General features: G+C 39.5%; 2 protein-coding genes and 1 long non-coding RNA gene across 3 annotated transcripts; 2 read left to right on the top strand and 1 right to left on the bottom strand.

The window, feature by feature from the left end:
- Positions 1–927: 927 nt before the first annotated feature.
- Positions 928–1,383, top strand: LOC108373729 (uncharacterized serine-rich protein C215.13-like). The gene has a single exon (XM_017629667.1). It carries the CDS (start codon positions 928–930, stop codon positions 1,381–1,383), a length of 456 nt encoding a protein of 151 aa, XP_017485156.1.
- LOC108373730 (probable serine/threonine-protein kinase DDB_G0282963) lies at positions 1,267–11,776 on the top strand. The gene is made up of 3 exons (XM_017629668.1): positions 1,267–1,338; positions 7,449–10,704; positions 11,529–11,776. The coding sequence occupies exons 2-3, from the start codon at positions 8,182–8,184 to the stop codon at positions 11,724–11,726; spliced, it is 2,721 nt and encodes a 906-aa protein (XP_017485157.1). The 5' UTR covers positions 1,267–1,338; positions 7,449–8,181; the 3' UTR covers positions 11,727–11,776.
- LOC108373731 (uncharacterized) lies at positions 3,898–4,097 on the bottom strand. The gene is made up of 2 exons (XR_001848988.1): positions 4,014–4,097; positions 3,898–3,944 (listed from the first exon to the last, which is right to left on the bottom strand). It is a non-coding gene; the product is annotated as an uncharacterized LOC108373731 (long non-coding RNA).
- Positions 11,777–12,382: the final 606 nt, after the last annotated feature.

Genomic DNA, 12,382 nt, shown 5'->3' with positions numbered 1-12,382 from the left:
CGAGCGTCTCGGCCATGACTTTGGTGAATGGAAAATTGTTGTGGGAATGAAAAATCGGGAATATGTGCTTTAAAATTGAAAATAAATGTGAAGCGCATAGTGTGCGTAAATAAAGGCTTATTTGCTTTAATATACGTGATACGTGACTCATTCTAGCTGAGCACGTGAAAGGTGAAGTATACAATAAACGTTTGGATGACAGCGCCAATTCGGGAAGTGGCAGAGGCAGTGGCAGAAGCAGCGACACTGCTCTTGCGTCTGGGATAGTGTAATTTTTTTTCGCTACTATTACTATAGGCGAGAGCAACCCTGATTTCTACCTCTTATCGATTACTGCTTGGCACTCGCCGCCAAGTCAAAGTGCTACGACTAAAATCATAAAACTAGACAACTGGGTTAGGGTGACATTGGTTGAATCCACCACCTACTGTTACAGACTTCCGCATTCTGCATAAGAAAAAGTATGTAATTTCTAATCACAGTAATATTTATTTTCATTTAAAACAGCTGACCGGTGAAATACGTAACTAAAATAATAACACCAACGCCAAGGTAATTCATCGCTGACATCGTAACTGAGGCGGTTTGTGTTAAGCTATTATCTACTAATTATGTAAGGTAATGGATGCGGTTAGAGCATTGACTGGATCAAACTGGACAACAAGTGCATCGGCCACTTAGGTATGTAGCTTATCTCTCGTAATTAAATGTGGAACAAAAAATATTTGACCCTATTTCTATTTTCCAGTCAGCATCATAAGCAAGTTGGATTTATAAATTAGCAAAGAACAAAAATAGCAAGCTGAAAAAAAACAATTCCCCAAATAGATTTCATACCACAAGAATAGAATATAGCAAAGTTAAAAATAATAGGAAGCAAAATAACGCAGTGTGCACGAACGCATCCTTCTTAACACATCTACTAATATGCCTGTGATTTCGCCACGAAGATCATCGACATCGAACAGTGGCAGTCTATACGGCACATCGTCGCCCACAACTGGCAGTACAGGCTCAAGTACAGCCGGCGCATATAACAGTGCTTCGTCGTATTTGAATCGTGCAGGTAGCTTGTCGAAGAACACCACGCCTAGTAGCGCATTGTGGTCGACGTCGTCGTCGTCATCATCGTCTGGAACATCGAAATACACACCCAGCTATTATAGCTCGTATTTGGGCTCAAATACATCATCTTATTCACCACGAACAGCGTCGCAACGTAACTCCCTGTCGTCTTTGTACCTGAGCGGCGGCTCCTCTGGATTGGGAACCTATCGCAGTAGTTCATCTTATTTACCAAGCGGTAGCAATGATACAATTACATCCAGTCGATATGGAGTGAGTAGTAAAACAACAAACAAAAAATACTTCTTAAATGCTTAAAATATTATCCAAATGCTTTTGCTGAACATAAACATAGTATGTATGTATGTATGACCCTGTGGACATTTGTATAATTTCTTATGGGTCTAATATTTAGTAAACAAAACAAATAATGGTCTAGTTGTGCGTCCTATCTGCTTAACTGCATTGTAAGCATGTAACATATGCACACATAGTACATAAATACATACATACATAAACACTTGTCAACAATGCGTGCACCTCCAAAAAAAGAAAGAATACAAATTTATTTGCTGCACATACCTTTGGGACTGTCGTGTGGAATTTAAATTAGTCTAAGCGTTTGATAAAAACGCCTTTTAGCCACGAATTTCTGGATTGTTTTGTTTTTACTTAGTTTGATCACAAGAATGAATCTGCAGTTAAATATGCAGCGAGGGAATATGAGCTAATAATATTTTTCTTAGTCTGAATATTGCGGGCTTATTCATAGGGGTACTAGTTTAGGGATTTGTACTTGAATGTGAAAGAGGATGATTAATTAAATACATGGCGAATGGTGCACCGCTAATTATACAAAAGTTTTTCGTTTTCCTTTTTGACGAAATTTAATAACAGAAAACCTATGGCGTGGTAATTCTCTGTGCCGATGCCGTCAACACATTTTTAAATCGGATACAAACAGACAGCTTTTGTGAGGTGTTTTGAAGCATAAACCATCGTTTCTTGCTCTTCAGTTCTCTTAAGAACTAGATATTTTTTAATACAATTGAGTTCAATAAAGATCTGCGTAGCGTCCTCGAATATCTTTTTCACATTAAGAAAACAGCAGCTTTACCATAATGCAATAATAATCAAGACAAATAATGGCAAAACACCTTTCAAAATATCACATATTAATAGAGGACATTTAAAAAGCCAACTACACTTTTTAGGCAAGAAATATTTCTTATTCACATGCAGACATGCTCAATGAAACAAAATTGTGGCCCAACTATAATATTGCGTCATATATCGGTATTCGCTAAAAATTTCTTATCTTTCTTACATTGTTCATAGAACAATTTTGATTAGTTTGCAAAGTACTTTGGATGATTGAAGGTAGTTTTCACTAGTTTAGTTTTTATGTTTGCACATTAAGTAAGCAGCATTTTACGGAATAGTTTGGCGGCTCATAAAAAGTGAAGTGATTTAAGAAGTAGCGTGCATATTTTTTTTTTAAATAAATGTATAAAGTGATTCATTGACAATTTGGTTTTAACTCTAATTAAAATATGTATAGTATATTAATTTAGTTTTTATTGTTTAGCAGCGCAGCTTACTGTTTTACCTCCTCAAATATATTTATGTATATAAAACCTTACTAGGGATTTTTGTTGCTAAGGGAAAACCGAAATCTTAACCGCTTACCGCTCTATGCCAATAATAGCCGTATACGGTATACCACTTGTATCGGCATAAATTCTTAGAATCGATAAGGGTGCGTTAACTTTATTGCTATTCTATTACATATTTACCCTGCTCAGTCGATAAACCGGGCAAATATGTACTTTTGAAATCCAATATTTAGATTGCCCGTTCAAGAGAACAACAACGCTTGATCACCCATTGGAAAAGCATAGTAGTGTTACTCGTCTTTAAGTAAGATTTTTCACTGCAGTGTTAATCATTTCTCATTGCACTATATGTATTCATACATATCGTCGTTTAAAGTACAAAACCGCGTAACGGGTTCTCTTTTTTATAAAGCAATCGCATTTTTGGCTAGTATATTTCAAGACGAATGGATAAGGAATGAGCCACGAGCTTGTGTGAGCAAATCCAATTTTTGGCAGCAGATGTCAGTTACACGGTTTTGTACTTTAAACGACGATATGTATATAAAATTTTTTCGCAAACAAATTACATTTTTTATTGTAAATAAGCGGGCAGCTGGCAGTTGCCGCACCGTCATTTGCTTATCGACAACAATCACCTGAAAACGCCTTCAAGTACGAGTAATTATTCCATAGCTTTTGCCATAACCCACATTAGTTCAAAAGTTACCAAAGCAACAAAAATAACAACTGTACATATGTACGTGACTCACATGTTTTTCTTTTTTGTATTTATGTTGTATTTATTCGTTCTTTGGTCACAACAACAATCATTGCACTTTAACGACCGTGTAAAAATAAAATACCAACAACTACACTGCTATCAAATTCGCCATCGCCACAACAATCAAATCTATCTGTCTATTTGTCAAATTGCCATGGTCATTGTCATATTCATTTATACCTGCATCACATTACATGCAATGGGGACAAACAATTCGATGCATCTGTAAATGTTGACCACAAAATCAAAAACAAAAACACATGAAAAAATGTGACATGTAAAAATTGCGCGCCTCAGTTACCCAAATCACCCAAGACATCCGATACATTGCGCACGCGTAAGGACAGAGATACAAACAGCAGCCATGACAGCAACGATGCAAACGGCGGCGGTGGCTCCAGGAAGCCCCCCTCCGGATCGGATGTGGGCGGCAAGCGCTTATCAGGTTCATATTCATCCTCATCCTTAGCACGTTTAGTAGCGACATCTGGCCTGGAAATCTATGAAAAATACAGTCCTGCTAATTATAAACCCAATTGTGAACTATCACGTTCCAGCTCAGCGCTTACTGAGTCTGAGATTGCTGGTGCAGGAGCCTCAAATACCGGCACTGGAACACAGGCAACAGGGACCGAAGACAAACGTAGCGAAACTACGACGACGACGACGACGACGACGAAAATTACATTAGACCGACCACGCAGCCGTTACAGTCGATTGTACAGCACTGACGATGAGACCACCGGCACAAATAACAACAAAAACAGCAGCAGCAGCCGGAAAACAGATAATGACACATCTGTTGTTACATCTAAACCGCACCGATCTAGCTACCGTGAGCGTGCCGCGGCAGCAGCCAAGCAACAGGCAAACGCACTCACGTCCTCCACATCGGCAACATCTGTGTTAAGCCACAGCAGCAGCAGTGGTGATGTGCCAACAGCAACATTTACTTTGAACAGAAATCGTGCGCCCAAGACAACTACCATCTCGGTGAAGCCTCCCCCTGAGGATGCTGATGCGCTCACTAATGGCGAGAGTGGCGGCAGAAGCAGCAAGATTAATACGTGCATCAATGATATTGACAGCTGCTTGAAGGAGCTAAAGCTCTCCACCTCCGGCAGCGGTAGTGGCCTCTATAGAGATAGCAGCAGTGGAAGCATAACGACCACCATCACTTTGCCACTACAGTCGAAAAGGCTCAGCACCAGCAATAGTAGCGGCCAACTTAGCACATTGACTACCTCGAATAGTGGCAGCGATTTGAAGCGCAATCAAAGCGCCAACAATTTGGAAGCGACCGACAATGGCGCTACTGCAACGTACGAGCTTAAGACAAACAATGCGGTTGCTGGCGGTGCTGAGGTGTGCGCCAGCACAACGCTCAAAATGGTGGACACGCCGATCACGGCAAAGAAGGTAAAACGCAAATGGCCAACTGCAGCGGTCTGTCACTTGTAAAACGTTTGTGTTTATTTACGTTTAACGGTTTCCACTTTACGCTGCGTCGCACTAATTTTTGTCCCGCTTGTGAGTCTTGCTACCAGCGCACTCTGCTAATGCATGTGACTAACAGTGATATGTAACAAATATGAATTCCTAATGTGGGAGATGATTATAGAATCCTATTGGCAAGCGATTGCCAATTCTTTGCCTTTAGTTGTAAGAGATCAATTTTGAATTTAGCACTGCAGCTTTTGCACACATTAACCCCTTAGGTATTGCATGTGCCCCCTTTACAGTCAGGTTGTGGATATACGTGTGTGCGCGTGCTCATCGGGGTACAGGGTTTTAAGATGTATTGGGATTAAAAGATGTATTGTGGTGAGTGGAATGCACAATAGACCTACTATTTCGCGGGTTTTATTTGTGTATACATGTTTACAAAAAAAAAAACTTTAAAACTCAAAGGAGCATATAAATTTTCGACCATAAAAGTCGAACTGTTGAATGCAATATAGTAAATATGTACCTTTCACCGCTCGTCTACCTCGGCATAAAAACAACTACTGAATAAACTTGGATATGTCCTGATATTTTCCGATTTTATGATGAACAAAATATGATTGCATTGCGCTTTTGAATCAAAATGTGCTTTACTAAAACAACTCTATATATCATCAAATAAACAAAATCAAGTACGTTAGTTTATGGTATGTTGTCCTTATACTTTTCCTTAGAATACACCAGTTTATGCAGTCCAACATACATATGTATTTTCGAAAAATTAGCATATGGACTCCAAATATGATTTTTTACAAATATTGCGACTTCAGCGCTACCTATCGGATCATTTTAATGTATTACAGCGGTAGTCACGTAATTAGGCAAACTACTTCTTTACATGTTTTGATCTATTTTTTTTTTTCCAAAAAAATTAGTTTATACAACAACGAAAACCAACTAACTCGAAAGTTTCAAACTCAGCACAAGATTTATAATTATAATCGCCAAATTTCAAAAAATTGTAATTCAATTTTCAAGCTGTTTAACCAGATTTTCTAGAAAAAATAGTCAGTTTTATAGCCCATTTAATTTAAGTATAATTTCGTGCAAGTTTTAGGGGGTTTAAATTCGAATGCTTTTTGAGATTTTTTTTTTTGTTGACGTCATTTTTCCCCAAATAACAAATCCTCGAACATAATTCGTATGGATGGAAATGAGTATCTAACACCGTCGAAAAAAGTTCTAAAAAATTAACGCTATAAAATAAATACCTGAATTTTCTCTAGAAGTTCTGATTAAAAAGTTTGAAATAAATTGTTAAAACCTATAAAGAAGTAGTGTCCGCAATTATGTGGCCACCATTGTATCTACCTTCGCTACATTCCAAATCGGTTTATAAATACATACACATATCGGATTTTATTATGCATACATATGTACATACATACGTACATATCATAGCAAAAATTAACTTTACATACATACATACATATTAGAGGGGTTCAAAAACAGTAAAGTCTGAATTTTAATGCCGCCACCCCTAGCATTGTTATATATCGAAAAAGTATACCTCTTAATTTTTTATTTTTAAATAAAAATATATATAGAGGTCGCTCAAAGCGCTCAAAGTTTTCCATGTATTTTATATGGGGGAAAACAAGTTTTCGTAGAAATGGTATGGAATTATTGAAAATCACTATTTTTCGATCGAAAAACTCTGGTTCTCTTCAGAAGACTTCCAATAGCAATACTCAATTTTTCATTTAAACATTTTTTAACACCAAAGTTTTTTTTTTATTTTCTGGCATTTTCTGGGGGTTTTGGCGGACCTACGTATATATAAAATATAGTTACTATGAAAAATGGTTTAATAAATAATTGGGTATTATTATTCGGAATCTCCTGAAGATAAACAGAGTTCTCCGATCGATAAATATTGATTTTCAAGAATTCTATACCATTTCTATGAAAAGTGGTTATTCCCACATAAAATACATGGAAAACTTTGTGCGCTTTCAAAATAAAAAATAGGGGTCTATTTTTTTGGTATAGAACAATTATAGGGGGTGAGAACATAAAAATACCGGCTTTAGTATTTCACATGCATTTTTGGATCACCTTAATGTACATACATACATATATATTTATGTATGATCGATATGTAAATGTATGTAAATTAATCTGATTATCTGAAGCCCATGATCTCAAGCAAAGCAACGACTGCGTGTCATCGCTTACTATGTCTATGCCTATGTAAGATTGAATGTGCCGCTCCCACCTTCCTGCTATAGTCGAACTTGGCGTCATCAAAGTCAACATTATCATCATTCAATATCCAGCAAGATCATCCACATTTATGTATCTATCATCCCAAATATCATCCAGTTTGTACCTACATACATATATGTAGTGAGCCCATACATACATACATACATATATATATAATATGTACATATTCATACATACCACATATACATAACATACCATACATATGCATTACTAACCAAAAGCATCCGTCATATAACTTGTTTGTGTTTCCTCTTCTGTGTATTTTCTAGATGAATATTCGCAGACCTTGTTGTTGGCATTGAACGAACGCCTTTTTGAACTCCTCTCCCCCTTTTGAAAATACAAACAAACCAAAAACAACAACTAAATATAACAAAAAAAAAAATAATACTAACAAACAAATAATAGAAGAAGGACGTTAAAGTAAAAGAAAAATATATACATACATAAATAGAAAAAAATGTATGAATCAGCAAAGAGATACACGCAAAAATTTCGGCACAAATTCTCAGTGAAGAAAAAAATATATTAGATAAATAGAGGTGCGCGCAAAAACACTGTGAAGCTTAGCGCAAAAGTAATGAAATAAATCGGAAGCGTGAAAAAAATAAACAAATTCTAAAGTGACAAACACTTTAAAAACAAGGAAAATTGCCAAAAAAGAACGAAAAATAAAAAAGAGCGAAACAAACCGCAAAAAAAAAATAGTATAAGGAATTAAAAGACACTAACATCAACGTAAAACTGCAAAGCATAATAACGAGGCGTATAATTAATTAAAAACCTTCCACATTCCACAATAGCTTTTTATGGCGTAGCGAATGAGGCAAATAAATGAATGAAAAACAAACGAAGAATACGAAATTTTTTGCAAAAATTCTCAAATCAAACTGAAAAAGTAACAAAATTGTAAATAGAAAGTAAAAAAGCCTCAATCAAAAGAGACGTGTGCCGACGAATAGCAGCAAAGTAACTGTATAGAAAAAAATAACATAAAATATAATGATAGATATCAATAAAATAAGAAATAATTTTGAAAAATTCCCATCACTCAAGCAAAAATGTGGTGACCATGCAGCTGTATTAGTACAGCAACAACAAAAACGTCAGCACATCAACTCAAATTCCAACTCAAATAAAAACGCCCATAAAATAACAGCAGCAGCAACAGCAACAGAACCAAAAACAGCCGCCGTCAAAACCCTAAAGACAACAATTGCGGCCACCAAACCAACAACCACAAATACGTCTGTTGTGGACGGCAAATCAGAAGCGACACGGAGGTCGGCTATTGCTGTTGGCAGGCGTGCGGCGTCCGCCAGCAGCACGCGCAACTCCAAAGCTGCCAATAATAGCAGTAACACAACAAACAATAACATCAACAACGACACAAATCCCGTGCGCACCGCTAATAAGCCATTCTTTTTGGTGCCACAATTTCAAGATCAAAACTTCTTAAAGGAGGAATGTGAATTGGCGCATGCGCAGGTCGCAATACCGGGCGCAGAGAAGCGGCAATCAAAATCAGCTGGTGTATCGATCAATGGGCATGTGGGTGAGTTAAATAACAACAACAACATCATCAGCAACGCAACTAATCTCAAGAGCAGCAGCAACGGTTGCCGAAACAGCTGCGACGGCGGCAAAGGCAACAACAATAACAAAACTAGTCACTCTTACGCTATTAACGGTATTATCGGTGGCAAAAGGCGTCCCACAACCGCACCACATCCATCAGCGGCAACAGTGGCGGCGGTAACAGCTAATGGCATGCGACGCAGCGGTGGCGGCAGCGCCAACGCAAGCGTCAACATTAGTCAACATCATCACCACCAACACATCAGTTCAGCAGCTGCAGCAGCGACAACTCCTGCAACGACAACGACGGCGGCCGCGGTAGCAGAGACACAGAACGGCGCTTCAACCAAGAGCGCCACAACTGATTCCTCCGTCCATAAAGTCGACATTGTCTTCAATAATCGGCTGCCGAGCCAACAAACGAACGGTGGTCGTATTGTCGTCGCTTCCAAGAGTCCGAAACAGCCACAGCAACATATGTTCAACAGTTCACGTCCGCTCACAGGCACAACAACAAACGCCACAAAAACTATTGGCACGCCGACAAGCACAAGCGTAAGTGGTGGCGCGTCAACATCAACAGTGGTGACGACGAAGGTGACTAACGGCCCGATCAAATTGGTGCGTCCGCTGGTGCATCGCAGCATTCCATCGACAGCTGTGGCGTCTGCTAACGCCACGGCAACGCGCGACAACGTCAACGCATACTCTAATAAGCTGTTCAACAGCTACGGCAGCAATAGCAGTCGATTTAGCAATAACAACAACAATAATAATAATAGCGCTAGCGTCGTTGGTAATGTCATAAGCGGCGGCAACAGCGGTGGTTGCAATAATAATATCTCTAGCAATAAAACTGACGGCAGCAGTGGCGCTGGCGCTATCGGTGTCAACGGCATGCAGCACACGCTCGATCACGACGATATCAAGTATATAGACAGCGATGACGCGCCGACAACGTTGGCGCAGGCACACACAGCCGCAGCTGCTGCTGCTGCTGCTGCACCCACCACATCGTCAAACGGCGGTGGCGCGCAGTTGGAGCGGAAAACACAGTTGCGGTGCGAGCAGGTGTGTTGTCAGCATACCAACAGCGCGACGCCTGCAAGTGCTGGCGGTGGCAGCGGCGGTAGCGATAGCGCGCCATTCAAGACGCGTATGCGCCCCAAATCGACGATCATCTGCTCCACTAGCAATCTCGTCTTTGAGAAAATCAACAACTACAAGTATGCCAATGGCAGCGCAAGCGGCGGCGGCAGTAGCGCGGCAAAGTTTGCCGCCGAAGCAGCTGCAGCGCGCCGTCATGAGCTGCGCCACAGCATCGATTCGAATAGCATCAGAGCCTCGATTCAGAAATTTGATAGTTTTAGCGAGCAAAAGCGCAGCGGGGTTGCTCAGGTGACACTGCGCTCACACGGCGGCAGCGGTAGCACAAGCAACCTGCAACATCATCGCCATAGCGGCAGCGAGTTCGACCATGCCACCGGTAACAGCAGTTTGTTGCGACTGGCGCAAAGCGGCGGTGGTTCGTTGACGCGCGCGCCCTACCGCACGGCATCACCCTCACCAGCAACTGCTTGTAAAGTAACTGCCACCATGCATGGAACGACATTGGCGGCCTGTTCAACTGGGTCCTCCTCATCATCTATACGCACTATGTCCAGCAGCAGCGCTACTAGTAGCACTAATAGTTTGCCTACCAAAAGCGCGGGGAGCATTGTTGCTGCTTCAACTACAGCGGCCGCTGTCTCCGCCAATCGCCATCCAGAAGTGTCGCTATTGCGTACATCGGAGAGCGCTGCCCATACTGCACTCTTGCAAATCAAAGATGTTGCGGGAGTGGGGTCAAAGAAGGTGGAAACGAAAATGATGAATGGCGATGTAAAGAAATGCGCGAAGGCGGAGACGAACGGTTTGTGCAACGGCGCCGCCGGAGATGTAGATAGTGTAAGTGCACTCATCAACTCTGCAAAAAAATACCTACAAATATAATAAATAGTCAGTCACCAAACAAAACCGTTCATTGCCAACACTTTCATCACTTCCCCAACAACCTACTCGAATAGCATCAAAACAAAATCAGCACAATTGATCGATCATTCCTTAGTCATGCTGCGACAGCGAGTCTATTCTTTGGCTCATTAGCTCGACAGTTACTTAATTCTTTAGTTAGTTACTTTTAGGGCTTAATTTTGTTTTTTTCACGTTGCGTCGTTGGATTTTATTTTTACTTACTTACTTACTCTATATTTCCACTTCATTATCATTCACCAACTTCGCGTCGAAGCACGGCAAGAAAATGTTAAACAATTTGGAATCTGGTTTATTTTTTAATTTATTATTACACTACTTTTTATTATACACCCTATATACTGTCCGCACGTTGCAAGCAATCGCGCGCTGTATCATAACTTAACTAATTTCGCTCCCTAATTGGCTAACCTCGCTCTTTTTGCGCTATATAAGTATATGTTATAGCTATACAAATTTTTCTTTCTATAAAATTTTTGTTTTTCTTTTTGTGTCGAAACTATTTTTTTGTTTTTTTTTCTCTTAATATTTTGTGCTCGGTTCAAGAGAGAAGCAAACCTAACCTTATTAATCCCAAAAACCCTTCGCAGGCGCTCAATTAAAATGTTTATATATTCTACTCACATTTTAATTATTATTTTATGTGTTATGCCTTTTTTCACAAATGGTTACTAAAAACCCAAAATATTATTATTCGCTTGCAATTTTACATTTCATAATGGTCTCTTGCCGTTCCACAGATTCGCAGCACAGCCCTCAGGAGTATTCCTCCAGCGCCACCATCGCCCACAGCGTCTCGATACTGGGATCGTGACAGTCGCACAATAACATCGTCGGCACTCTCCTCGTCTCCATCATCGGCGACAAATAACATAGACGATGTGAGCAAGTCGAAGTCGAGCGATGAGAATAGCGAAGGTAAGTGTGTGGGAACGTGATGAAGAAGTGGTTGTGCTAAGGAAGAGTGTGTTGTGCGTGGCATTCAAGCGTAATTGGTGTGGGACATATTATTTATAAATGTAGATACTCATCGGTTTCATTATCAATATAATTGTGAAAATATCGAAATCGTTATCACCGTTATAATCGAGGTGGTTATCGATATATGTCCATACATATATCGAAATGAATTTTTATCGTTTATCAATTTCTTTCGATACATGTATCCGCCTTAAAACCGATATTTTCATCGATTTATTTCTCATATTTATTATCGATTAATTTATCGATATCCTATTTATCGAAATTGAAAATATTTAGACATACATAAATATTCCTTTTTAATTTTATTTTGTACTTATCTATGGTCCGCTTCTTAATTAGATTTATGATCCCTTCTCCTCCCTAGTTAACTTTTGCAGCCTCGCTTAATGGTAACATAAATGAAAACAGACTTGCGAATCTTTTGGTTTTATACGAAATTATAATTTTAATATGATTTACCTTAAGTACGTAGTACCGTTTTTGTGGCTCCTCAAAAAATAATATCCGGCGATTATCCACTCCTGACACCCATCACAAAATCACTTTGGAACCCTCCATTGGCTCCTTGAAGAACCTAACTTTTTTTTGTAAACTTTAGTTTTCAATTCCT

The sequence above is a fragment of the Rhagoletis zephyria genome, unplaced genomic scaffold, assembly GCF_001687245.7.
Source record: "Rhagoletis zephyria isolate East Lansing unplaced genomic scaffold, Rhagoletis_zephyria_1.1 Rzeph_scaffold_06986, whole genome shotgun sequence".
In the NCBI taxonomy this organism is placed as follows: Eukaryota; Metazoa; Arthropoda; class Insecta; order Diptera; family Tephritidae; genus Rhagoletis; species Rhagoletis zephyria.
The sequence above is the reverse complement of the archived record's forward strand: the minus strand, read 5'-3'. Positions and strand labels throughout refer to the sequence as shown.